The sequence below is a fragment of the Dendrobates tinctorius genome, unplaced genomic scaffold (genome assembly GCF_039654945.1).
Source record: "Dendrobates tinctorius isolate UK_male_01 unplaced genomic scaffold, ASM3965494v1 ptg000312l, whole genome shotgun sequence".
In the NCBI taxonomy this organism is placed as follows: domain Eukaryota; kingdom Metazoa; phylum Chordata; class Amphibia; order Anura; family Dendrobatidae; genus Dendrobates; species Dendrobates tinctorius.
In genome coordinates this window covers 2,989,611-3,015,621 of record NW_027361979.1, presented here as the reverse complement: position 1 = coordinate 3,015,621, position 26,011 = coordinate 2,989,611, and the positions used below count along the sequence as shown (strand labels likewise).

The 26,011-nt window shown below is 44.4% G+C and overlaps 1 protein-coding gene across 4 annotated transcripts in view; it reads right to left on the bottom strand.

Annotated features, from left to right (window-relative positions):
• The window catches only part of PARL (presenilin associated rhomboid like), a 126,726-nt gene that overhangs the window by 62,086 nt on the left and 38,629 nt on the right, over positions 1–26,011 (bottom strand). For all 4 annotated transcript variants that reach the window (XM_073561044.1, XM_073561041.1, XM_073561043.1 and 1 more), the window contains exons 3-6: positions 23,968–24,139; positions 18,166–18,303; positions 2,643–2,691; positions 2,460–2,555 (exon numbers count right to left, since the gene is read on the bottom strand). In XM_073561044.1, coding sequence (XP_073417145.1) covers positions 2,460–2,555; positions 2,643–2,691; positions 18,166–18,303; positions 23,968–24,139 — 455 coding nt within the window. The remainder of the gene's footprint in view (positions 1–2,459; positions 2,556–2,642; positions 2,692–18,165; positions 18,304–23,967; positions 24,140–26,011) is intronic.

The window sequence follows — 26,011 nt, the reverse complement described above, 5'->3', positions numbered from 1 at the left end:
CCCTCTGCTGGTTATGAAAATTGAGCCCACGATGCTTTTTTTTTTAAATTTTCATTCTTTATTTAACACAGGATGTACACAGCGGGTGCTCAGTACAACTCCCATTGTCTCCTGGTCGTGCTGAGATCGGCGTGAGCAGGAGACGATATTGAGAGCTGCCTTGATTAGCCAGCCAGTGCCAGGGAACAGCGCAAACTGTACCTCTTGTTCCCAGGTGCCAGTACGTGTCATGTTGATCATACACAGATCTCATCAATGTGTCACCAGTGTGCGGCACGCATTTTGTACATCCTGTGCAAAAAAAAAACCTGACATGTCTGTAGGTTTTTCCCATTGACACAATCAACCAAAATTCCATATTTCACCATGGCTTGTCATTTCTCCAGCAGTGCAGGACACTTCCATTGCCCATGGCAAATTTCATATACAATTCTCTGTAAGCTGCAGCAGCTGGAATTTATGCATTTTTAGTGGTTGCATCTTACACAACCCTATAAAAGGTGAGAATAATTACCTATTGATCAATCTTCACCATTTTGTTAAGACCCTATAGCGCTTTTGCATTTTTATCTTAAACAGATTTAATGTATTTGTATTAGGGAAATGTATGTTGTATTCTCATATATGTTTATATAAATACTTATGTGCCAAAAAAAACGAGAAAAGCGTTCAAGGAGTGATACTTAATTGGCTAACCAGAGAAATTATATTTGAAAGCTTTCAGGGCTCAAAAGGTCCCTTCATCAGGCTCATTACAAGTGAAATACTGAGAAGAGATTGCAACAGTTAAATGCTTGCTAGAGTTAGGGTACTGTCACACTTAGCGATGCACCAGCGATCCCGACCAGCGATATGACGCGGTCAGGATCACTGGTACATCGCTAGGTGGTCGCTAGTGAGCTGCCACACAGGCAGATCTCACCAGCGACATCGCAGGGGTCGGGGGTCGCTACTTACCTGTCACACCAGGCGATCCTGCGTCCTCCCGCCCGCCTCCTCGCTCGTCTCTCCACAGGAAGCCCAGCAGGAAGCTGACGAGAAACAGTCCAGCCTGTTCTCGCGCGATCAGCGATAAGCAGCGGGGGAGCGGGTTGTCACGAGTTATAGCGATATTGCTAGCGATATCTCTCAGTGTGACATGCCCTTAAGGCCAAGGAAATCAAACTAAGGTTTTTGTTATACATGCAGATGAGGTGCAAGTGTTCTATTAGAGATCTGAAGGCCTTCTTGTGGAGATGTGAACAGTGTTCATGTAATGAGTCATGAATCCAGGTATAAAATTAAGTCCTATTGATAGAGAATGAAATATTTATAAACTTGGACGCCCAGATTTTTCTCTCTCTGTCACTATTAAAATGATCTTTCAATATTAGGACTTTTAAATCTGCCATACGGTGTCCAGGTGTAGAAAAGTGTATTCCTACAGTTGTGTCCAGCTCATTTTTTATTGTATGTCTATGCAGATTCATACTTGTTTGCAGTTTTCGCTTTGTTTCCCCAGCGTATGTCCCTGCATTGCACTAATATATGTCTAAATATAACAATTGTTTTTGCCACTCCTCTTCCATTCATATTATATATAGGCATGGCTGCCATTTCTTAAATAAGTCATTATGATTAAGGACCCTTGCGCTTTGAAACACATTGCTTTATTGATGTGATTTTATTAATTTTTCTGGCTTCTCTTTTTTTTCATTATGTTTTTAATATTTTGGAATAACTGATATTGTTAATTTATCTGGGATTGCTGGCTTCTTCAGTGCTACTCCACCCTGGAACCAGATGGGATTTAATTTTCTGCATCCCTCACTTTCTATTTTGGATCTGGGCTTACATTACGCCTCGGGTGAGCGGACAAGTATTTTTTCTTTAAGTGTTTTACAGGACATAGTACTGAGACTGTGTGTGAGGCTGAGGGAGGGGTGTGAAGGGTTCAGGCAGAGATACAGGGGCTTTGCTCACTGCTGGCTTGTAGCCCAGCAGAAAGAATGATGGGAGATGTAGTGAGAATTCTGAAGAGGAAGCAATGACTGACAGCAGAGCTGATGCCAGGGTACAGGAAGCGAAGCAAAAAAGTATAAAATAACATAAAACTGGCAGAAAAGGTATATGGAGATCTTTATGGGCATTATTCTTAAGCATTTACTGCAAAAACAGTAATTGAGTTAGGGGAGTGGACAACCTCTAAGTTGTGGACGTCCCTCCAAGGTACTATGACTCTGAAGCTAAAGTCTGGACTAATAATCATAGAAAGAAGATGGCAGTGAAAGCACTCAGAAGTAATCCATAGACAACTAATGGAGCAAATATTCCATTTTATCCTGTTGGTGGCCAAGATAAATAACACATTAATTCACTCAATTACATAAAATACCCTCTTATCTTATTGTGACCCCTACCAAGTAACAACATATACATAACAAGATCAGCTAGTTTGTGGGTTGGAGGAGGAAACTTACGAGATGTAGGATTGGAAGTGAAGTATCGGACCATTATGCGCTGCATGTTGGGTACTCGCCAAAGGCAGAATACAAGAACATTAGCTGCAATTATACCTGTGAAAAGATTGATAAGGAGAAGTAAATAAAAAAAAATGAGATTTTTAGGTAACTCCGGTAAGAGTGCAACTTTATTACAATTACCTGACACAGTCTTCTGTCCATCACTCAAATTATTCCACCACTCATTCACCTATAAAGATACAAAGAGAAGAATACATACCGTGGCTTACAAAAGTATTCACCCTCTTAGCGTTCTTCCACATGTTGCTACCTCACAACCTGGAATTTCACTGTTTTTTTGAGGGTTTCCATCAGTTGATGTAAAGAACATGCCTACATCTGTGAACATTTGGTTTTCTTTTTAGTGTGAAGCAAACCACAAATAGGACAAAATAGGAATGTGCATAACTAATAATTCCCCTAAAGTCAGTAATTTCTAGAGTCTCCTTTTTCGTCAATTATAGCTGCAAGTCACTTTGGATAAGTCTCTGAGCTTTCCACATCTTGGCACTGGGATTTTTGCCCACTACTCAAAGCACAACAGCAACCTCTCCTTCAGGCTAGATGGTTCCCTCTGTTAAACGGCAATCTTCAAGTCTGACCACAGATTCCCAATTGAATTAAGGTCAGAACTTTGACTAGGCCACTCCAAAACATTTACATGTTGCCCCTTAACCCCTTAGTGACAACAAAATTTACAAAACCACTATTTTTAGGGACCACCTCACATTTGAAGTAATTTTTTTTTTTTTTTTTTTGGGGGGGGGGGGCAATTTAATAGAAAATACCTCAAAGTGACACCATTCTAAAAACTGCACCCCTCAAGGTGCTCAAAACCATATTCAAGAAGTTTATTAACCCTTCAGGTACTTCACGAAAACTAAAGCAATGTGGAAGGAAAAAAATGAACATTTTACTTTTTCACAAAAAAATTTTCTTTGGAACCAATTTTTTTGATTTTCACAAGGGTATCAGGACAAAATGGACCACAAAATTTGTTGTGCAATTTCTCCCAAGTACACCAATACCCCATATGAGGTGAAAAGCCACTGTTTGGGTGCATGGCAGAGCTCAGAAGGGAGGAAGCACCATTTGACTTTTTGAACACAAAATAGGCTGGAATCAATGGTGGCGCCATGTCGCATTTGGAGACCCCCTGATGTACCTACACAGTGGAACTCCCCCAATTCTAACCCTAACCCTAACCACAACCCTAACCCCGAGCCCAGCCCTACCCCGAGCCCAGCCCAAGCACGAGCCCAGCCCTACCCGGAGCCCAGCCCTAACCCGAGCCCAGCCCTAACTTGAGCCAAAAGTAAAATGAAAAATAACGTGGTTGAAAACCACAGCAAGCTCACTGACTAAACCCGCAGGTGCATGGAACTCAGTCTTGATGGGACAAGATGTATGCAATAGAAGAAGTAAAACGCGTTTCGATCTGCAACCAGATCTTTATCAAAGCTGTTTTGATAAAGATCTGGTTGGAGTTCGAAACGCGTTGCTTTAACCCCTTATATTCACACTGGTACTGGAGATTTACCGTACCTATTTTCCTGATATGGATCAATAAAGTTAAAAAAATTTTTTAAAAAGGAGCTGGAACGTTTTACCTCTTCTTCTATTGCTATCTTTAGCCCAACCCTAACCCTAATGGAAAAATGGAAATAAATAAAAATTATTTTATTTTTACCTAACTAAGGCTAGTTTCACACTTGCTTTTTTTTGCAGCGCGTTTTTCCCGCAAAAAAACGCATTGAAAAAACGCATACAAAAGCATACAACTGCTGCGTTTTTTTCAAGCATTTTTATGAGCATGCATGAAAAAAACGCAGCGTTTTTATGCGTTTGTATGCGTTTTTAGTGCGTTTTTACCGCGTTTGCGTTTTTTTCCAACATTAGGTGGCCCCTCACACTAACCCAAACCATGACTTTACTAACCCTAACCCTGACCCTAACCCTGACCCTAACCCTGACCCTAACCCTTAACCAAATCATACTTAACCCTAACCCAAACCCTAAACCCTAACTAACCCTAACCCTAACCCTGACCCTAACCCTAACCCTGACCCTAACCCTTAACAAAACCATACTTAACCCTAACCCTGACCCTAACCCTGACCCTAACCCTGACCCTAACCCTTAACCAAACCATACTTAACCCTAACCCTGACCCTAACCCTGACCCTAACCCTTAACCAAACCATACTTAACCCTAACCCTGACCCTAACCCTGACCCTAACCCTTAACAAAACCATACTTAACCCTAACCCTGACCCTAACCCTAACCCTGACCCTAACCCTGACCCTAACCCTTAACCAAACCATACTTAACCCTAACCCTGACCCTAACCCTGACCCTAACCCTTAACCAAACCATACTTAACCCTAACCCTGACCCTAACCCTAACCCTGACCCTAACCCTTAACCAAACCATACTTAACCCTAACCCTGACCCTAACCCTGACCCTAACCCTTAACCAAACCATACTTAACCCTAACCCTGACCCTAACCCTGACCCTAACCCTTAACCAAACCATACTTAACCCTAACCCTGACCCAAACCCCAACCCTAACCCTGACCCTAACCCTAAACCCCCTTAACTAACCCTAACTCTAACCCAAACCCCTAAATTCCATGGTTAACAAAAAAAAACGCATGTGCAAAAAAACGCATACATGAGCATGCCAGTGCGCACATATGCGCATCCATAGGCTATAATGGCCATTTTTAGCGCAAAACGTGCGCATATGTGCGCATGCGCTTTTTTGCAGGGCCAAAAAATGCAACATGCTGCGTCTGGAAAATACAAACGCACACCCCAAAAAAACGCAGCGCATGAAAATCGCATACATGCGCTTACAAGCGCGCAGGTATGCGCACCCATGTTAAATATAGGGGAAAAAACGCATGCGCACATATGCGTTTTTTTCCAGCGCTAAAAAACGCAAATGTGAAACCAGCCTAAGGGGGCGATAAAGGGGGGTTTGATTTACTTTTTTTTATTTTGATCACTGTGATAGACCTATCACAGTGATCAAAATGAACCAATAGGAAAGATTTTCTATTGCTTTCCTATTTTTGCGGTCGCCCTTATATCATTCATAATTACGATTGTATCACTGGGGCCGGTAACCGAGACCAGGGAGAAATTCCAAATCTGGGGAGCCCTATACACTTATTTCTTCTTATTTTGTAATGGCGCTGAGGCATAAGTACCTTTAACTGCCTCCGTTAAGAGTCATTAAGGGGTTAAACCATTCGAGTGTTGCTGTAGCAGAATGCTTTGGGTCATTGTCTTGTTGCAAAGTGAACTTCCATTCCAGTCTTAAATTGCTGACAGACTGAAACAGTTTGGGCTCAAGAATAACCCTGTATTTAGCACCATCCATCTTCCCCTCGACTCGGACCATTTTACCTGTCCTCAAAACAAATCCTTACAACATGATGCTGCCAACACCATGTTTCACTGTGGGGATAGTGTTCTTGGGGTGATGAGCTAGTTGGTATGGCGCCAGGCATAGCAATAACCTTGATGGCCTAAAAGTTAAATTTTGGTTTCATCTTACCACACCACTTTCCTCAACACATTTGGGGAGTCTCCCATTTGCCTTTTGGCAAGCTGAACTGAGCCTTACAATTTCTGGCCACTCATCTATAAAGGCCACCTCTATGTATGACTTATTGTAGCCATATACTCCAGTCTCTGCTTGGGAACTCTGAATCTCCTTCAAGGTTAACTTTGGTCTCTGTGCTGCCTCTCTGATTAATGCCCTCCTTGCCCGGGCTGAGAGTTTTGGTGGGCGGCCTTCTCTTGGTGGGTTTGTTGTGGTACTATGTTCTTTCTATTTGATGGTGCTCCGTGGGATCATCAGAGAATTAGGATGTTATTATTTTTCCTCTTTATAACCCAACCTTGACTTGTACTTCTCAACAACTTTGTTCCTGCCTTGCTAGTGGTGCCTCTTGCTTAATTGTGTTGCAGCTTCTGTAGCCCTTCAGAAAAGGTATGTATATACTGACAGACCATGTGACACAAACTGAACACAGATGGGTTTCTTTTCACTAAACATGTGACTTAGGAAGGCAATTGCTTGCACCAAAAATTTTTAGGGGCTTCATTGCAAAAGTTATATACATATACTCAAGCAAATTTTTAGCTATTTGATCACAAAAATTAAATTTATGTCTACAATTTTCTCACTGCACCAACATAGACTATTTAGTGCTGATGCATAACATACAAATTGAATTACAAAATATTTAAAACACAGGTTGTAATGTAACAAAATAGGCAAAAAGCCAAGAGGGAGGGGGAATACTTTCGTAAGTTACTGTATGTGGGTTAAATCTAAAAACTTCAAGGTCAATTAATCATCCTTTTATGCCTGAAAGTTGAAAAGCTGCAAAATTTGTCCCATTGGTTATTTGTTCCAAAATATTGCACTGACTAAACTTTTCTCGAAAACCAGTGGAACTTTTCCAAAAGCAATGTGTTCAAACTTAGTGTAACAAATTGACTAGAATGCTCTCTAGTAGTTAGCATCATGATGGGTTAGTTCAATTTTGTCTGCCTGTACACTGTTGTGGGGATTTTTACATACCATTATCTTCGATCTATTTATCTTATACCACTGTTTATTTACCATTGCATATATTTTCTTATATCTTATTAACATCGGTGTTAGTTTTTTTTAATTTAACCCTAACATGGAAATTTACTTTATAAATAGCTTATGGCAAAGGAGATATACTCTCCCTAACCTTTGTTACATAAAATCAGCATATTTTTATATTACTTGTTATAAAAAAATCATAGTTACTTACCGTTAACGGTATTTCTCTGACCCCATGACGGCACCACGGAGAGGGGATCCGCCCCACGGGGACAGGAAGCCTACAGATAAAAAGGTGGTACCTCTCTCCCGCATCAGTTGTTAACACAACACTAAGAAGAAACCAAATTTCTATAATTATTAAATTGCATAGAGGAGACACCACGTGACTTTTTGGCTAAACTGTATTTACAATAAGTGCGCATCCCACGCGTGTAGGGAGGGAATTTACGGGTGCTGTCATGGGCTCAGAGAAATACCGTTAACGGTAAGTAACTACGATTTTCTCTTTCCCCCATGACGGCACCAAAGAGAGAATTGCAGAGACTATCAATTAGGGGGGGATCCCTGCCTCTAGCACCCTTCTACCAAAGGTTAGATGTGAGGAGGTGGCTAGGTTCAGCCGATAGTGGTTAAAGAAAGTCGAAGGAGAGGACCAAGTGGCGGCTCTACATATCTGTTCAATGGAGACGTCCGTTCTGTCTGCCCAGGAAGATGACACCACTCTTGTGGAATGGACTGTTATTCTGCCAGGAATGTCCGCCCCCTGTGAAGAGTGCGACAAGGTGATGCCGTCTCTTATCCACCTGGCCAGGGTGCTCTTTGATGCCTTTCGCCCTTTCTTTGGCCCCTGGAAGCAGACAAAAAGAGACCTATCCTTCCTACACTCCCTGGTGGCCACTAGGTATTCAATTAGGCATTTCCTGACATCTAATGTGTGTAGGGTCTCTTCTCCCTTGTTTTTGGGATTGGGGCAAAATGAGGGGAGAGAGATTTCTTGCGTTCTGTGGAATCGGGACACTACCTTTGGCAGATAGGCTGGGTCTGTCCTAAGTACCACCCTGTCCTCCAGGATCTGTGTAAATGGAGGGAAGGCTGACAGGGCCTGGATATCACTGATTCTACGGGCCGATGTCAGGGCTACCAGGAGGGAGGTCTTGAGTGATATCAGTTTCAGTGGGGCCTCTTGTAACGGTTCAAAGGGAGGTGTTAGGGTTCTAGGGAGATTGCCGGAAGTGGACCCTCTGGGTCGTGGCTCCAGAGCCCCCAAGGGCGAGCAGACCAGGTGATGACCACCCCCTATAAAGGGAGTGTTAGGGGCAGGCCCGAGGGAGATGAAACCACAACGGCCGGAAACCAAAGGGGCGGCTTAGGGTAAATAACGGAGGGATCTGACGAAGACCGGGGTGAAGACAGAGAGAAGGTGGTGGAACACAGGACTATGGAGGCAGAGAAGAGCTGGAAAAGCCTGGACGGACCGGGGCCAGATGCTGAAAGGAAGAGGGACACAAATGAGGATGGGAGACACAGGGCAGGTAGATACAGCGGAGACACAGAACAGGCGGAGCGGACGGACGGACAGGGAGCTGGCAAGGACAGGGTGGAAGAGGGGATGAAGGAGGATGGTAGGCAGGACAGACAGACAAGACAGGGAGAAGGAGCAGGCAGGCAACAGACGGTGGTGCCGGATGGCAAACAGGACCGAGACACAGGGCACACTGGAGACAGGACACTGGGACCTGAGAGGCGAGGGTGATGCTGCGCAAAGAGAGCAGGCGCCACATGGAACGACAAACAGGCGTCTTACCTGCATAGACGCCGGCCAGAAATACCCGGTTGGCGCCGCCATACTGGGGCGGAGCCACCGGGTCACGAGCTCCCAAGATGCCCTGCAGCCGAGGAAGGGCAAGTGCGCATGTGCAGACTCGTGACGCGCCGCGTCCCCGAAAGGGCAGGCGGGGAGCGGCGTGGAAGCTGCCCGGAGACGTGCCGGGGGGCGGAGACCCCCAGGTAAGGGACCGGATCCGGGAGTGTAACAGGAGGATTGGACATGGCTGAGAGGACCAAGTTTAGATCCCAGGGAGGAGTGTTTAGGGAAGACATAGGTCTGGATCTGCTGGTTGCCAAGCCATAGTTGTAAAGAGCCCCTAGGGCTGCCACCTGAACTTTCAATGTGTTAGTAGCTAAACCTTGCTCTAACCCCTTCTGCAGGAACTCTAGGATCTTTGATAGCGGTACCTCCCTGCTTGCACTGGCATTTGATACTGAGAGGAACTTCCTCCAGATCCTTCCGTTCAGTTTAGTGGTTACCTGTTTTCTACTCCGTAGCAGGGTGGACACTAAATTTTGGGAAAAGCCTCTGCTGCTTAATAGAGCCCTTTCAAATTCCAGGCCGTCATATGTAGGTTCTCCACCTGAGGGTGCAGTACTGGGCCCTGCAAGAGTAGGTTCAGGATATCCGGAAGGGCCCAAGGGTCGGAGAGGAACATTCTCTTCAACCAAGAGAACCACGTCCTTCTCGGCCTGAAGGGGGCTATTAATATTACCCTTGCCTTGTCCTCCCGGATCTTCCTCAGAACTGATGGAATTAAGGCTATCGGTGGAAACGCGTAAGCAAGGGGGAAGTGCCAGGGGATCATGAGGGTATCCAGGGCTATTAGGTTCCCGGCGGGGTCTATAGAGCAGAAGGTTTTCACCTTCCGATTCGTCCTGTTGGCAAATAGATCTATGCTGCGTTTCCCCCATAGTTTCGATATTTGAGTGAAAATCTCTTGGTTTAACTCCCATTCTCCCTGTCTTAGCTGTGTGCGACTTAGGAAATCTGCCGTCACGTTGTCTACCCCTTTTATGTGTAGTGCGGTCAGTGAGCTTAGATTCCCCTCTGCCAACTGAAAAATTGATTTTGTCACTTCCCTTAGGGCGCGGGACCTTGTACCCCCCTGATGGTTCAAGTAAGCGACTACCGTGCTGTTGTCCGAAAATACTCACGTGGTGGGACCTGAGGGAGATCAGAAAATGCAGGAGAGCGAGCTTTACCGCTAAGAGCTCCTTCATATTTGAGGAGGCTGCTTCTTTGTCCTTTGTCCAGAACCCTTGTGCTACATGGTTCTCCAAGTGAGCCCCCCACCCCTTGGGGCTTGCATCCGTGGTAAGGACTCGAGATAATCGGTAGAACCCAAGGGACCCCCCCGGGATAGGTTGGAAGGCTCCATCCACCATTGCAGTGAGTGAGCCGTTTCGGGTGAGATGTCTAAACGCCCTTCTAAATTTCCATGAAGAGAAATCTCTGTGGCTAGTATCTCCCACTGGAGACTCCTTGTATGGGCTTGAGCCCACTGCACAGCTGGTATGCAGGCTGTCATTGAGCCGAGCAGGGACATGGCCTTTCTCAGTGTTGTTGCTGTGCAAGTTTTGGCCCCTGTCGCTATCTGTCTCATGTGTATCGCTTTCCCTTCTGGGAGACGACACTCTTGTCTGAGCGAGTCTATGGTAATGCCCAGGTACTCTTGTACGTGACTCGGGATCACCCGAGATTTTGGCAGATTTAGCAGCCAGCCTAGGCTGGTCAGTGTCTCCATAGTCCTGTTCAACTGATCTCTGCAGTGAGAAGGGGAGTTGCCTATCACTAGAAAGTCGTCCAAGTACGGGACTATAAGTACGTCCTGCTCCCTTAAATGTGCCATGACTTCCGCTATAATTTTTGTGAAGACTCTCGGGGCGATGGCCAGCCCGAATGGGAGAGCCTTGAACTGGTAGTGCCTTATTTTTCCCCTTACGGTGACTGCTATCCTGAGATACTGGCGGTAGTCCGTGTGTATGGGGACGTGATAGTACGCGTCTTTTAAGTCGAGTACCGTCATGTAACAGGCTGGAAACAGCATTTTTACCACAGATTTTATTGTTTCCATTATGAATGGATGGATTATCAGGCATTTGTTTAATCTTTTCAGGTTTATTATTGTCCTGAATGTCCCGTCTGGCTTCCTTCTTAGGAAGATAGGGGAATAGAAGCCTTCTCCTTTTTCTCTGTGAGGGACCTCTTGTAGCACTGATTTCTCCACCAGGGTCTGAATCTCCTGTTGAACCGCATCTTGCTCTTCCACCGACTGTCTCTGCGGGGTCACTACAAAAGAGGGTTTGGGTGAGGTGTGGAAGCTTAATTTGAGGCCTGTTTTTAGGACGTTCAGGATCCAGGAACTGTTTGATATGTTTTCCCAGGTTGGGAATAAGTGGCCCAATCTTCCTCCTACCTGAGAGACACCTTCATTGGGGTTCTTTTTTCTCTGCCGGTTTCCCAAACATGAACCCTTTTCCTCTCCTGTCCTCCCACTTATCCTGGGAATTTTTAGGCAGCGTTCTCTGGATAAATTTCCTGCTCCGAAACCGCTTGAAGGGAAAATTGGACTGGTTGGGAAAAGACTTCTTCTTATCCCCCGCTTTGTCCAGGATATCGTCCAGTGTGGGCCCGAAAAGGAATTCGCCTTCACAGGGAATGGAGCAAAGTTTGGATTTCGTCTGCAGGTCCCCCGTCCAGCATTTGAGCCAGAGTGCTCTCCTTCCCGCATTCGAAAAAGAAGCTGCTCTTGCCGTCAGTCGGATTGAATCAGCTGACGCGTCCGCCAGAAAGGCCGCCGCTCCTCTCATCAATGGGACGGATTCTAGAATCGCGCCTCTTGGTGTTTTATTCTTCAATTGGTCCTCCAACTAATCTAACCACACCATCAGGGCCATAGCTGTGCATGTGGCAGCTATGGCGGATTTCAGTCTTCCTGCTGCCTCCCAGGAACCTTTTAGGAAGGTTTCTGCTTTTTTGTCCATGGGATCTTTTAATGTTCCCATATCTTCAAACGGCAGAGCGAATTTTTTTGACGCATTTGCTATAGCTACATCCACCTTTGGCGCTTTCTCCCAAACTGAACAACTTAGGTCTTCAAAGGGATATTTCCTTTTTGGAGCTAGGAGTCCCTTTTTCTCCGGCCTTTTCCATTCCCTCTGTATTAGCGCTTGAATTTTTTCGTTCATGGGGAATGATCTTCTCTTTTTTTGTTCTAACCCGCTGAACATGGCGTCCTGGATAGTTCTTTTGGGTCTGGTGTCTACCAGCCCCATAGTGGTTCAAATTGCTTTTACTAAATTATCCGTTTCCTCGATAGGGAAGCAGCTGCGACCCCCCTCTTCAGAGGACGAAGAGTCGGATGCTGAACTGTCTGGGTTTGATGTTGAAGGTTCGCTCTCCCTATCGCTGAGGTCTGACTCTGGGTCCCTGGCCTTAGTTTTGCTATGCTTTTTTTCCTTCCTCCCTGGAGGGTTTTGACTGTTTTCTACCTGGTGTTTGATTAGGGCCCTGAGGTTGGAGGCGAACCTCGGAGATTCTTTACAAATCGTGTGATCAATACATGTTTGGCAAAGCCTTTTCCCCCACCCTGTGTGAAGCTCCTCTTTACATAGTGGGCAAATCTTGTGATTGGCATTCTGCGTGCACTTCATCCCCTAAAAGAGGAGGACAGGCCCTAGTTACAGCTTGTACATTCACGTAGTCCACTTACCCACCAGGCCGAAGAAGGATACCGGATCTGGAGGGACCACCGGGTCTGCGGGAGCCTTGTCTTTTGTGGTCACTGCCCCACTGGGCTCCTTGCTGCGCAAGGATCCAGAGCGGCTGCTGCTGTGACTGGTCCTTGGGATCCTTCTTACGGCGTTGCTGCTGTGGCGGTGATTGCCGCGGTTGCCGTGTCGGAGGACATGTCCAGCTGCGGTTGCTCCTCTGGAGGCTCAGACATGCTTCCAGGAGAAGCAGCCATCTTTTGCCTGGTGGTTTCTTTAAATATTTTTTTTTCTCCCCTCTGAGTGCGCGCCCCCCTGCCGCTTACCCAGCACTCCGGGCTCCCAGGGATGCATTGCAACGCATTCGGCGCTGACGTCATCCGGCCCCAACACCCGAGCGTGCGCTCTGCGAACGGTCCCAGGGATGCATTGCGGTGGTGGCGGCGTCACTGGCCCTGCGCGTGTGCGCGTGCTACCGCTCTTAGGAATGCCTTGCGGCGGCCCAGATACTTCCTGCACCAGCCACGCGCTGTCCCTCGAGCGTGTTTCTGCAGGCCTCTGCCCACGCCCGGCCACCTACATCTGGGAGAGGCGGTCTTCTGGAGCATCTTCTGCCGCCTCTCCCCCTCGCACACCCTGGAGGCCCGCTGACCCCCGGCGGTGGCGCCTCGGGTCTCCGCCCCAGCCGGGACAGGGAACCCCCGCTGTCATCCCCCGGACTAGTCGGCCCCGGCATCCAACGACGACTGGCGAGTCCGTAGGTTCCCTATGGGGACAGGAAACCAACTGATGCGGGAGAGCGGTGCCACCTTTTTATCTGTAGGTTTCCTGTCCCTGTGGGGCAGATCCCCTCTCCGTGGTGCCATCATGGGGGAAAAGAGAAAATGTGCTTTCTTTAATTTATGCTTTGAATACATTGCCTATACTATAACCAGCTGTATTAATATATAGATCTGGATTTCTTGTTGTATTCTGGTTTTTAATAATCACTTAATAAAAATTTGCCATTTGTTTATTTGTAAGATCTATTTCCGCTCCATAATTTTGTGGTTATATAAAACGCTATAGCTGTAAAAAAAAAAAATAAAAGACATGGACTATAAATTCAAATTTTATATACAGTGGGGAAAAAAAGTATTTAGTCAGTCAGCAACAGTGCAAGTTCCACCACTTAAAAAGATGAGAGTAATCTGTAATTTACATCATAGGTAGACCTCAACTATGGGAGACAAACTGAGAAAAAAAATCCAGAAAATCACATTGTCTGTTTTTTTTTCATTTTATTTGCATATTATGGTGGAAAATAAGTATTTGGTCAGAAACAAAATTTCATCTCAATACTTTGTGATATATCCTTTGTTGGCAATGACAGAGGTCAAACGTTTTCTGTAAGTCTTCACAAGGTTGCCACACACTGTTGTTGGTATGTTGGCCCATTCCTCCATGCAGATCTCCTCTAGAGCAGTGATGTTTTTGGCTTTTCGCTTGGCAACACGGACTTTCAACTCCCTCCAAAGGTTTTCTATAGGGTTGAGATCTGGAGACTGGCTAGGCCACTCCAGGACCTTGAAATGCTTCTTACGAAGCCACTCCTTCGTTGCCCTGGCGGTGTGCTTTGGATCATTGTCATGTTGAAAGACCCAGCCACGTTTCATCTTCAATGCCCTTGCTGATGGAAGGAGGTTTGCACTCAAAATCTCACGATACATGGCCCCATTCATTCTTTCATGTACCCGGATCAGTCGTCCTGGCCCCTTTGCAGAGAAACAGCCCCAAAGCATGATGTTTCCACCACCATGCTTTACAGTAGGTATGGTGTTTGATGGATGCAACTCAGTATTCTTTTTCCTCCAAACACGACAAGTTATGTTTCTACCAAACAGTTCCAGTTTGGTTTCATCAGACCATAGGACATTCTCCCAAAACTCCTCTGGATCATCCAAATGCTCTCTAGCAAACTTCAGATGGGCCCGGACATGTACAGGCTTAAGCAGTGGGACACGTCTGGCACTGCAGGATCTGAGTCCATGGTGGCGTAGTGTGTTACTTATGGTAGGCCTTGTTACATTGGTCCCAGCTCTCTGCAGTTCATTCACTAGGTCCCCCCGCGTGGTTCTGGGATTTTTGCTCACCGTTCTTGTGATCATTCTGACCCCACGGGGTGTGGAGCACCAGATCGAAGGAGATTATCTGTGGTCTTGTATGTCTTCCATTTTCTAATTATTGCTCCCACAGTTGATTTCTTCACTCCAAGCTGGTTGGCTATTGCAGATTCAGTCTTCCCAGCCTGGTGCAGGGCTACAATTTTGTTTCTGGTGTCCTTTGACAGCTCTTTGGTCTTCACCATAGTGGAGTTTGGAATCAGACTGTTTGAGGGTGTGCACAGGTGTCTTTTTATACTGATAACAAGTTTAAACAGGTGCCATTACTACAGGTAATGAGTGGAGGAAAGAGGAGACTCTTAAAGAAGAAGTTACAGGTCTGTGAGAGCCAGAAATCTTGATTGCTTGTTTCTGACCAAATACTTATTTTCCACCATAATATGCAAATAAAATGAAAAAAAAACAGACAATGTGATTTTCTGGAATTTTTTTTCTCAGTTTGTCTCCCATAGTTGAGGTCTACCTATGATGTAAATTACAGACGCCTCTCATCTTTTTAAGTGGTGGAACTTGCACTATTGCTGACTGACTAAATACTTTTTTTCCCCACTGTACCTATCTATTGCATCTAAGAAAAATGTACAAATTCTAACACATGGTTCTTAACATCCTGATCTGACTGTTTGAATCTCACTGCCACATCACATTCAGTCTCTAATTTGTTAGGTGTAGCAATGAGCAGTGATATGGAACGGTCAAGGGGTGCCCCACAGCTCCTGTGCTGCAAGGCAAAGCCCCAATGGCTTTATGTCACACCACCTGTGCTATAAGACAAGGCCTCAATGCCTCCATGTCACACCACCTGTGCTGCAAGGCAAATCCTTAATGGCTTTATGTCACATCACCTGTGCAGCAAGGCAAAGCCTCAATGGCTTTATGTCACACCACCTGTGCAGCAAGGCAAAGCCTCAATGCCTCCATGTCACACCACCCATGCTGCAAGGCAAAGCCCCAATGGCTTCATGTTACACCACCTGTGCTGCAAGGCAAAGCATCAATGCCTCCATGTCACAACATCTGTGCTGAAAGGCAAAGCATCAATGCCTCCATGTCACACCACCTGTGCTGCAAGACAAAGCAACAATTGCTTCATGTCACACCACCTGTGTTGCAAGGCAGAGCCTCAATGGCTTCATGTTACACTACCTCTGCTGCAAGGAAAAGCCTCAATGCCTCCATGTCACACCACCTGTGCTGCAAGGCAAAGCCGTAATGGCTTCATGTTACACTACCTGTGCTGCAAGGCAAAGCCTTAATGCCTCAATGTCACACCACCTGTGCTGCAAGGCAAAGTCCCAGTGGCTTCATGTCACCCCACCTGTGCTGCAAGGCAAAGTCCCAGAAGGTCAGAAAACTGTAGCTGAAATCTACACTGCTTGAGAAAGGTCTGTATCCCTTTTGGACCGAAACGTCGCACTGTATGGGCACATAGCCGGATGGGCTAATAAACATCACTCAATTTGAAGACTACATGGCGTGCTGCTTTCATTTCTGAAGGATAGTTCTGAGGTTTGGTATATGCCTGGAAGCGTGCACCCGCTTTATTTCAACCGTTTTTGTGCTGCTTTTTCATTGAAATCTACACCATCCATTGCCTGATGGAAATTAAATTTTATTGTGTTCAGATGGATGAAAGATGAGCCAAATTTACTAGGAGTCTTGCAACTCAATAAATTTAACTCTACTGGATTTCTTGTTAAAGGCTAGTATAAAAAACACCAGTCTTAATTATTCTACACATATCCCTCAAATCTGTTTTCAGTGGTTACCCTACTTTGTTCCAACAACCTCACAATCTTTACTTTTTCAGATTTCCTATGTGGATGTGAAGGCAATTTGAGGGATCTATTTATCCAAGGATGCTCCATTCAAACTTTGAAAACTTCTCCCTATGCCACATGTGTCAAACTATGGCCCGCGGGCCAAACCTGGACCGCATGGTGAGTATATTTGGAGTGAATCACGCTTTCAACTCTATGGCCTGGATGCTGATACAGTTGAAAGCAATGATGGAGGAGGGAGCGTCAGCTGATGCTCCCTCCGCCATCATTCTACCTCTGTGTCTGACATGTCAATAGGCGCGATGAAGTCATTGCAATGTGCCCCCTGTGCTGAGTAGTGAAGAGCTTCAGAGCACTCACTGGCCAGACTGGAGCAGCGGGGAACCAGGGAGAGGTTTTTAATTATTTTTAATGTGGCCCATTATTCTGCATGGAGGACAATGTAGGGCCCAGTTATACTGTATGGAGCACTTTGTAGGGCCTCCTTATACTGTATGGAGCACTATAAGGGGCTCATTATACTATATTGAACACTACATGGGGTCATTATAAAGTGTGGACCACTATGCGGAACTATGTGGGGCCATTATACTGTTTGGAACACTATGTGGGGCCCATTATACTGTGTGGAGCACTATGAGTATCCAGATTGTAGGTTTGTGAGCAATAACCTCACTCCTTTTATCCGTTACGATGTGCTATTTCTGTAATGTATTGTCTGTAGAAAGTCCCCTCTAAAATGTAAAGTGCTGCGGAACATGTTAACACTATAGAAATAAATATTATTACTATACTTTATGGAGGACTATGTGGGTCCCATTATAATATTGAGGGCTGTCAGGATTACAGTTGGGGAATCACACTGTGATGGGGTCGCCATACTTTGCTGTGAGGTTGAAGGGGGGGTACAATAGGGTCGTAATACTGTGCATGTGGAGTTTCATCATTATATTTGATGAGGAGGAAAAACTTCAATTGTAGATTTAAAAAAAAAAAAAAAAAATATCAAGATTGGCCTGCGACTTCGTCCAATCTTTTAATTTTGCCCCTCTGTGTCAATGCCTTCTTATAGTATTTTAAATAGGATCTGTCACTTGTCATAAATATGAATGATGTTACCTAGTGTCTTTATCATTGTTCTGAATCTGGTGTAATTTTTTTTGTGCCTCTCGGTTCCTGAGATCTAGCCCCTTTTTTCTGTATATACTGTAAATAAATTTGGTCTTTTTAGTTAACTGGAAGTAATCCTGAAGAAGTCTCCCATAGAGAAGGCCAAGGTTAAAAGAATAGACATATCTATAGGGAAGAGGCAGTCAAACCTCAGGAAGAAAAGGAGCATGAGAAAAAAAGGAAACACCAGATTAAGGAGAACAGTGGCATTTGCAACAGGTAAAAAAGGACTTATTTCTGGCAAGTGAAAGGTGCTTTTTGACAATGATGCAACGGTTTCACCAATACATTTTTTGCTACCTCTTACATACGGGTAGAATTTGGCCTGTAGACCCATCATAGAATATGAACTACCAATGACTAAATCAGGTATAAAAACTAGTACTGTACCTGTTTCCTGAAGTCTCCATGTTTGGCTGGCCGAAGCTTTTCCAACCAGTCTGCTCGAACATCTAGATAATTCTTCATTCTACTCTTTAAGGTCTCATATTGCCAAATTGCAGCAGCTCCAAAAGAACAACCTGAAAACTAAGGACAGGAGTTAGTACGGTACTTTGTTAACGCTCTTCATCCTGACATAATGCAATTTGCTATATTTTTTTGGCCAATATAAATAAATATATCCGCCTAAATATGTGGTGCATTATGGTGTACCTTAAAGCAGAAACGTTACTCCAGGCCTTTAGGGTATGTTCACAAGTGGCAGCATATTTGGCGTGCAAACCATGCAGCATTTTAGAGTACCAGCATAATCAATAAAATTTCTGAAACCTAATGCACAAGCTGTTTTTTTTTTTTTACAGCGTGTATGTTGAGCCCTGCTGCTCTTTTGAAACACACGATACAGCATGTCAATTATTTCAGCATTTTTGCAGCGCTTTATACCCATGTAAATGAGAGAAAAATGTATGTAAAAATGTTGCAGAAAATGCATGTAAAACATGAAACAAAGTGCGTATTGTTCGCAGATTTTGATGCAGTGAAAGAAAAGCAGCAAAAATGCAACGTGTGAACATAGTCTTACAAATATACAATAATATACAATTTCGGGCAAGGTTCACACTAGGGACAAGATGTGCCAAAATCAAGGTATCACCACTATCTATTTTGACCTACTCATGTACCTCCTGTTGTAATACGATGAAAAGCCAAGTGACTTTTTTTGGTCTCATTTACATTCCTTTTCTGACAGATTGCTGAATGTTGCTTTATATGTTTGTTATTGTTTCCGTAATCTAATTACCGTATTTTACGGCCTATAAGACGACTTTTTAACCCCTGAAAATCTACTTTAAAGTCGGGGTTCGTCTTATACGCCGAGTGCATGTGGCGGGGGAGTGGTCCCAATAAAGAAGAGAGGGTGTAGGTGGTGTTATCGTCCCCTTTTACCTCATTGGTGGCAGCGGTGTGGCGGCTCCTCCTTCAGCAGTGTGGCGGCTCTGTGCTGGGTGTCAGCGGCTGCTCCTGTTTGTCCAGCGTGGGGGCGCTGTGCTTGGGGGTGGCTGCGGCGGCTCTCTGTCCAGCGTCGGGGCTCCTCCAGCATTTCCCCATAGCCAGGAGGCCCAGGCAGCTCCATTGCGGAGATGGGGTGGCCTCCGGGAAAATGGCCGCCGGAGCCCGCGCAGATTCAGATCTCGGGAGACGAGATCTGAATCTGAGCTCGCGCGGGCACCGGCGGCCATTTTCACGGAGGCCACCGCATCACAGCAATGGAGCTGCCTGGGCCTCCGGGCTATGGGGAAATGCCGGAGGAGCACTGACGCTGGACAGAGAGCCGCCGCAGCCGCCCCCCAGCACAGCGCCCTCACGCTGGACAAGGAGGAGCCGCCGACGACACCCAGCACAGAGCCGTCACACTGCTGAAGGAGGAGCCGCTGATCCCCACAGCACAGAGACTCGCAGCATCGCTGCCACCAATGAGGTAAAAGGGGGATGATAACTCCACTTACACCCTCCCTTCTTCATCAGGACCACTCTCCCACCATATGAAGATTGTGTCATCTTATATGCCGGGTGCAGAGCAATCGTATAAGAAGATCCCCCGACTTTTAAGAAGATTTACTATTTTAACTGGAAAAGTTGGGGGGTCGTCTTATACGCCGGAAAATACGGTATGTACAGTGGGGAATGTAAGTATTTTATACTCTTAAGATTTTGGAAGTTTTTCCACCTACAAAGAATGCAGAGGTCTGTATTTTTTATCGTAGGTACACTTCAACTGTGAGAGACAGAATCTAAAAATAAAAGAGAAAACCACATTGTATAATTTTTACATGATTAAATTGCATTGAAATAAGTATTTGATCACCTACCAACCAGCAAGAATTCTGGCTCTCACAGACCTGATAGTCTTTCTTTAAGAAGCCCTCCTACTCTGCACTCATCCCCTGTATTAATTACACCTGTTTGAACTCGTTACCTGTATAAAAAACACCAGTCCACAGAATCAATCACACTTCAACCTCTCCACCATTGCCAAGAAAAAAAAAAAAAGCTGTCCAAGGACACCAGGGACAATATTGTAGACATGCACAAGGCTGGGATGGGCTGCAAGACACTAGGCAAGCAGCTTGGTGAGAAGGTAATAACTGTTGGCACAGTTACTAGAAAATGGAAGAAATACAAGATGATTTTCGATCTTCCTCGGTCTGGGGCTCCATGCAAGATCTCGCCTCATGAGGTAAGGATGATTCTGAAAAAGGTCAGGAATCAGCCCAGAACACACAGGAGGACCTGGTCAAAGACCTGAAAAGAGCTGGAACCACAGTCTCAAACATTACCGTTAATAACATACTATGCCATCATGGATTAAAATCCTGCAGGGCACGCAAGGTCCCCCTGCTCACACCAGCAAATGTCCAGGCCCATTTGATGTTCGCCAATGACAATCTGGATGATCCAGGGAAGGAATGGAAGAAGGTCATGTGGTCAGATGAGACCATAATAGAACTTTTTGGTATCAACTGCCTTCGCTGTGTTTGGAGGAAGAAGGATGACTACAACCCCAAGAACACTGTCCCAACCGTGAAGCGTGGTGAGGGAAACATCATAATTTAGGGGTGCTTTTCTGCACGACTGCATCGTATTTAAGGGAGGATGGATTTGGTCACGTATTGTGAGATTTTGGCAAACAACCTCCTCCCCTCAGTAAAAGCATTGAAGATGGGTCGTAGCTGGGTCTTCCAGCATGACAATGACCCAAAACACACAGCCAGGGCAACTAAGGAGTGGCTTGATAAGAAGCATTTCAAGGTCCTGGAGTGGCCTGGCCAGTCTTCAGACCTAAACCCAATAGAAATTTTTTGGAGGGAGCTGAAACTCAATGTTGTCCAGTAACAGCCCTGAAACCTGAAAACCTGTGTGGAGGACTGGGCCAAAATCCCTGCTGCATTGTGTGCAAACTTTGTCAAGAACTACAGAAAATGTCTGACCTCTGTAATTGCAAACTAAGTTTTCTGCACCAAATATTGATTTGTTTTTCTCTTGTATGAAATACTTATTTTATGCAAAAAAATGCAAATTAATTATGTAAATATCATACAATATGATTCTTTAGATTTTTTTTTACATTCTGTCTCACACAGTTGAAGTGTACCTGATAAAAATTACAGACCTCTCCATTCTTTTAAGGTGGGAAAACTTACAAAATTCGCAGTGTATCAAATACTTACAGTGGGTAGGAAAAGTATTTATACCCCTTTAAATTTTTCACTCTCTTTCATTGCAGCCATTTGGTAAATTCAAAAAAGTTCATTTTTTTCCTCATTAATGAACTCTGCACCCCATCTTGACTGAAAAAAAACAGAAATGTAGAAATATGTTTGCAAATTTATTAAAAAAAGTAAAACTGAAGTATCACACGGTCATAAGTATTCAGACCCTATACTCAGTATTGAGTAGAAGCACCCTTTTGAGCTGGTACAGCCATGAGTCTTCTTGGGAATGATGTAACAAGTTTTTCACACCTGGATTTGGGAATCCTCTGCCATTCTTCCTTGCAGATCCTCTCCAGTTCCATCAGGTTGGATGGTGAATGTTGTTGGACAGCCATTTTCAGGTCTCGCCAGAGATGCTCAATTGGGTTGTAGTCAGGGCTCTGGCTGGGCCAGTCATGAATGGTCACAGAGTTGTTCTGAAGCCACTCCTTTGTTATATTAGCTGTGTTGCTTAGGGTCATTGTCTTGTTGGAAGGTGAACCTTTGGCCAAGTCTGAGGTCCAGAGCACTCTGGAAGAGGTATTCATCCAGGATATCTCTGTACTTGGACGCATTCATGTTTCCTTCAATTACAACCAGTCGTTCTGTGCCTGCAGTTGAAAAACACCCCCATAGCATGATGCTGCCACCACCATGTTTCACTGTGGGGATTGTATTGGGCAGGTGATGAACAGTGACTGGTTTTCTCCACACATACCGCTTAGAATTATCTCCAAAAAGTACTATCTTCGTCTCATCAGACCAGAGAATCTTATTTCTCATAGTCTTGGAGTCCTTCATATTTTTTTTTTTTTATAGCAAACTCTATGCAGGCTTTCATATGTCTTGCACTGAGGAGAGCCTTCCTTCAAGTCACCCTGCCATATACGCCCGACTGGTGGAGGACTGCAGTGATAGTTGACTTTGTGGAACTTTCTCCCATCTCCCTGCTGCATCTGTGGAGCTCAGCCACAGTGATCTTGCAGCTCTTCTTACTTCTCTCACTAAGGCTCTTCTCCCATGATTGCACAGCTTGACTGGGTGGCCAGGTATAGGAAGACTTCTGGTGGTCCAAACTTCTTCCATTTAAGATTATGGAGGCCACTGTGCTCTTAGGAACCTTGAGTACTGCAGAAATTCTTTTGTAACCTTGGCCAGATCTATGCCTTGCCACAATTCTGTCTGAGCTCCTTGGCCAGTTCCTTTGCTCACATGATTCTCTTTTGGTCTGACATGCACTGTGAGCTGTGAGGTCTTATATAAACAGGTGTGTGCCTTTCCAAATCAAGCCCTATCAGTTTAATTAGACACAGCTGGACTCTAATGAAGGCGTAAAACCATCTCAAGGAGGATCACAAGGAAATGGACAGCATGTGACTTAAATATGAGTCTTTGAGCATAGGGTCTGAATAGTTATGACCATGTGATATTTCAGTTTTTTCTTTTTTTAATAAATTGGCAAAAATTTCTACATTTCTGTTTTTTCAAGATGGGGTGCAGAGTGTACATTAATTAAAAAAAATGAACTTTTTTGAATTTACCAAATGGCTGCAATAAAACAAAGAGTGAAAAATTTAAAGGGGTCTGAATACTTTTCGTACCCACTGCATTTTACCCACTGTAAGAGAAGTGTGGGGAGGGATGAAATCTCCAGCTTATTATGTCAGAACCCATGTATGATACCCCTGTACATGATTTGCAGTGAGGCTTCTTGGATTAAGGCTATGTGCCCACGTAGCGTTTTTCATGCAGAATATTCATGAGCGGAACCGCACACCCTCTTCCCGGGAAAACGCATGCGATTTATGAAGCGCTTTTGTAAGCGTTTTTGATACTTTTGTCAAGTGTTTTTGCATGCGTTTTCCTATGCGTTTTTGCAATACAATTGAATGTATTGAAATTAATGAACATGCTGCGTTTTTTTCTGCTAAGCGTTTCTGCAGCGGAAAAAAACGCACCATTAGGACAACATGTGCGGATTCCATTATGATTACATTGGATGCTTTTCTTAAGCGTTTCCGCAGCAGAAACGCTTGTCTAAAAGCGCTGCGGAAACGCTTAAAAAACGCAACGTGGGCACACAGCCTAAATAAATAAATCAGTTGTTTATATCAACAAATGGGCTTTTCTCTCTACATTAATTTTTTTTTACCATGTTTATGCCTTTACAATTTTGGACCTAGATAAGTTATGAACCCTACAAATAATGGAATTCGGTTATTCTGATTTTTTGGGGAAAAAAAAAAAGTTTTGAAAAGTCGCATTTTTTGCACAAACGAGAGGTATGATTTGTATTGAGATGAACATAGCGGCGTGCGCCACTATTAATGAATCAGGGGTGTCTTCTCCAAATCGCCTCCTTAGTGTACGGCCAGATGGGCTGACGTTGGCAGCGTGGCTGAAGCTAAACCCTCTGACAGAGGTGCAATAATGGCACTATGGTGGCCCTACTTTTATCATTGCTTCAAACTCTTCTTAAAGGTGATGTAACACATACCCCGACAGTGAATAGGAATGGTTTGAAGAGTTTTTTCAATATGCTGCTACGAGAAAATGGAGATGGTTCTGTAATGGAATTTCTTAACCCAGAGTTGCTCCAAGCTTCAGCTTCAACTCGCTCAGTCTTTTTGGACACTTTTCTGAACCAACTCCTCTGTTCAATAAGAATCCTTTTAAAAGAAAATGACAAGGCAGTTCAGCTGAGCACAAACAATGGAATTTAGAATTGCTCCGCATTAACCCTCTTCCCCTCTCACCGAGAAAAGTGCACACCTCTCACCCTACACACACACCAATATACAACTTTTTGCATGAAACAAACATTTTTCCTAGACATCAAGTGCTCCAGCATATATATTTCTGTGGCAGTGAAAGTATACGTACGGCAATTACACTTGCCACATACGGTAATTACCCCCGACCACCAATTTACTCAGTTCACACATTCAGGCTTAGTGCCGTTTTTAAAGCCAATTTGTTTTGTAATGGATTCCAATGGATTGTAATGAATAAGAAAATGCTCACACGAGAATTCAATAAAACTAAATTGATTTACTTAACCCCTTAGTGACAGAGCCAGTTTGCAGCTTAATGACCAGGCCAATTTTTACAATTTTTTGTCCCTTTATGAGGTTATAACTCTGGAACGCTTTAATGGATCCCGCTGATTCTGAGACTGTTTTTTCGTGACATATTGTACTTCATGTTAGTGATAAAATTTCTTCGATAAGTCTTGTGTTTATTTATGAAAGAAATGGAAATATGGCGAAAATTTTGCAATTTTAAAACTTTAAATTTTTATGCCCTTAAATCAGAGAGATGTGTCACTCAAATTTCTTAATAAATAACATTTCCCACATGTCTACTTTACATCAGCACAATTTTGGAAGCAAAAATTTTTTAGGAAGTTATAAGGGTCAAAAGTTGACCAGCGATTTCTCATTTTTACAACAAAATTTACAAAACGATTTTTTTTTTAAGGGACCACATCATATTTAAAGTCATTTTGAGGGGTGTACATGACAGAAAATACCCAAAAGTGGCACCATTCTGAAAACTAGACCCCTCAAGGTGCTCAAAACCACATTCAAGAAGTTTATTAACCCTTTAAGTGCTTCACAGGAACTAAAGCAATGTGGAAGGAAAAAATTTAACATTTAACTTTTTTTTTGCAAAAAATTTACTTCAGAACAAATTTTTTTTTATTTTCACAAGTGTTAAAAAAGAGAAAATCAACCACAAAATTTGTTGGACAATTTCTCCTGAATATGCCGATACCCCATATGTGGGGGTAAACCACTTTTTCAGCACACGGCAGAGCTCGCAAGGGATGGAGCGCCGTTTGACTTTTTCAACGCAGAATTGGCTGAAATTGAGATCGGATGCCATGTTGCGTTCGGAGAGCCCTTAATGTGCCTAAACAGTGGAAACCTCCAACAAGTGACCCCATTTTGGAAACTAGACCCATTAAGGAACTTATCTAGACCTGTGGTGGTAACAGGAGAAATCATACCCCCACAGTTGTTGTGCAATTTGTCCTGAGTACGCCGATACCCTATATGTGGGGGGAACCACTGTTTGGGCGCATGGGAGAGCTCGGAAGGGAAGGAGTGCCATTTTGGAATGAAGACTTTGATGGAATGGTCTGTGGGCATCATGTTGCATTTGCAGAGCCCCTGATGGGTCTAAACAGTGGAAACCCCCCACAAGTGACCCCATTTTGGAAATTAGACCCCCTAAGGAACTTATCTAGATGTGTGGTGAGCACTTTGAACCCCCAAGCGCTTCACAGAAGTTTATAAATGCAGAGCCGTGAAAATAAAAAGTCTTTTATCTCCACAAAAGTGATTTTTTAGACCCCAACTTTTAGACCCCCAAAGTTGGTAAATAGCGGAAACCCCTCAATTCTTGCTCCAACCCTAACCCCAACACACCCCTAACCCTAACCCCAACACACCCCTAACCCTAATCCCAACCCAACCCTAATCCTAGTTCGCTCTAACCCTAGTTCGCCCTAACCCTATTTCTAACCCGAGCCCAAC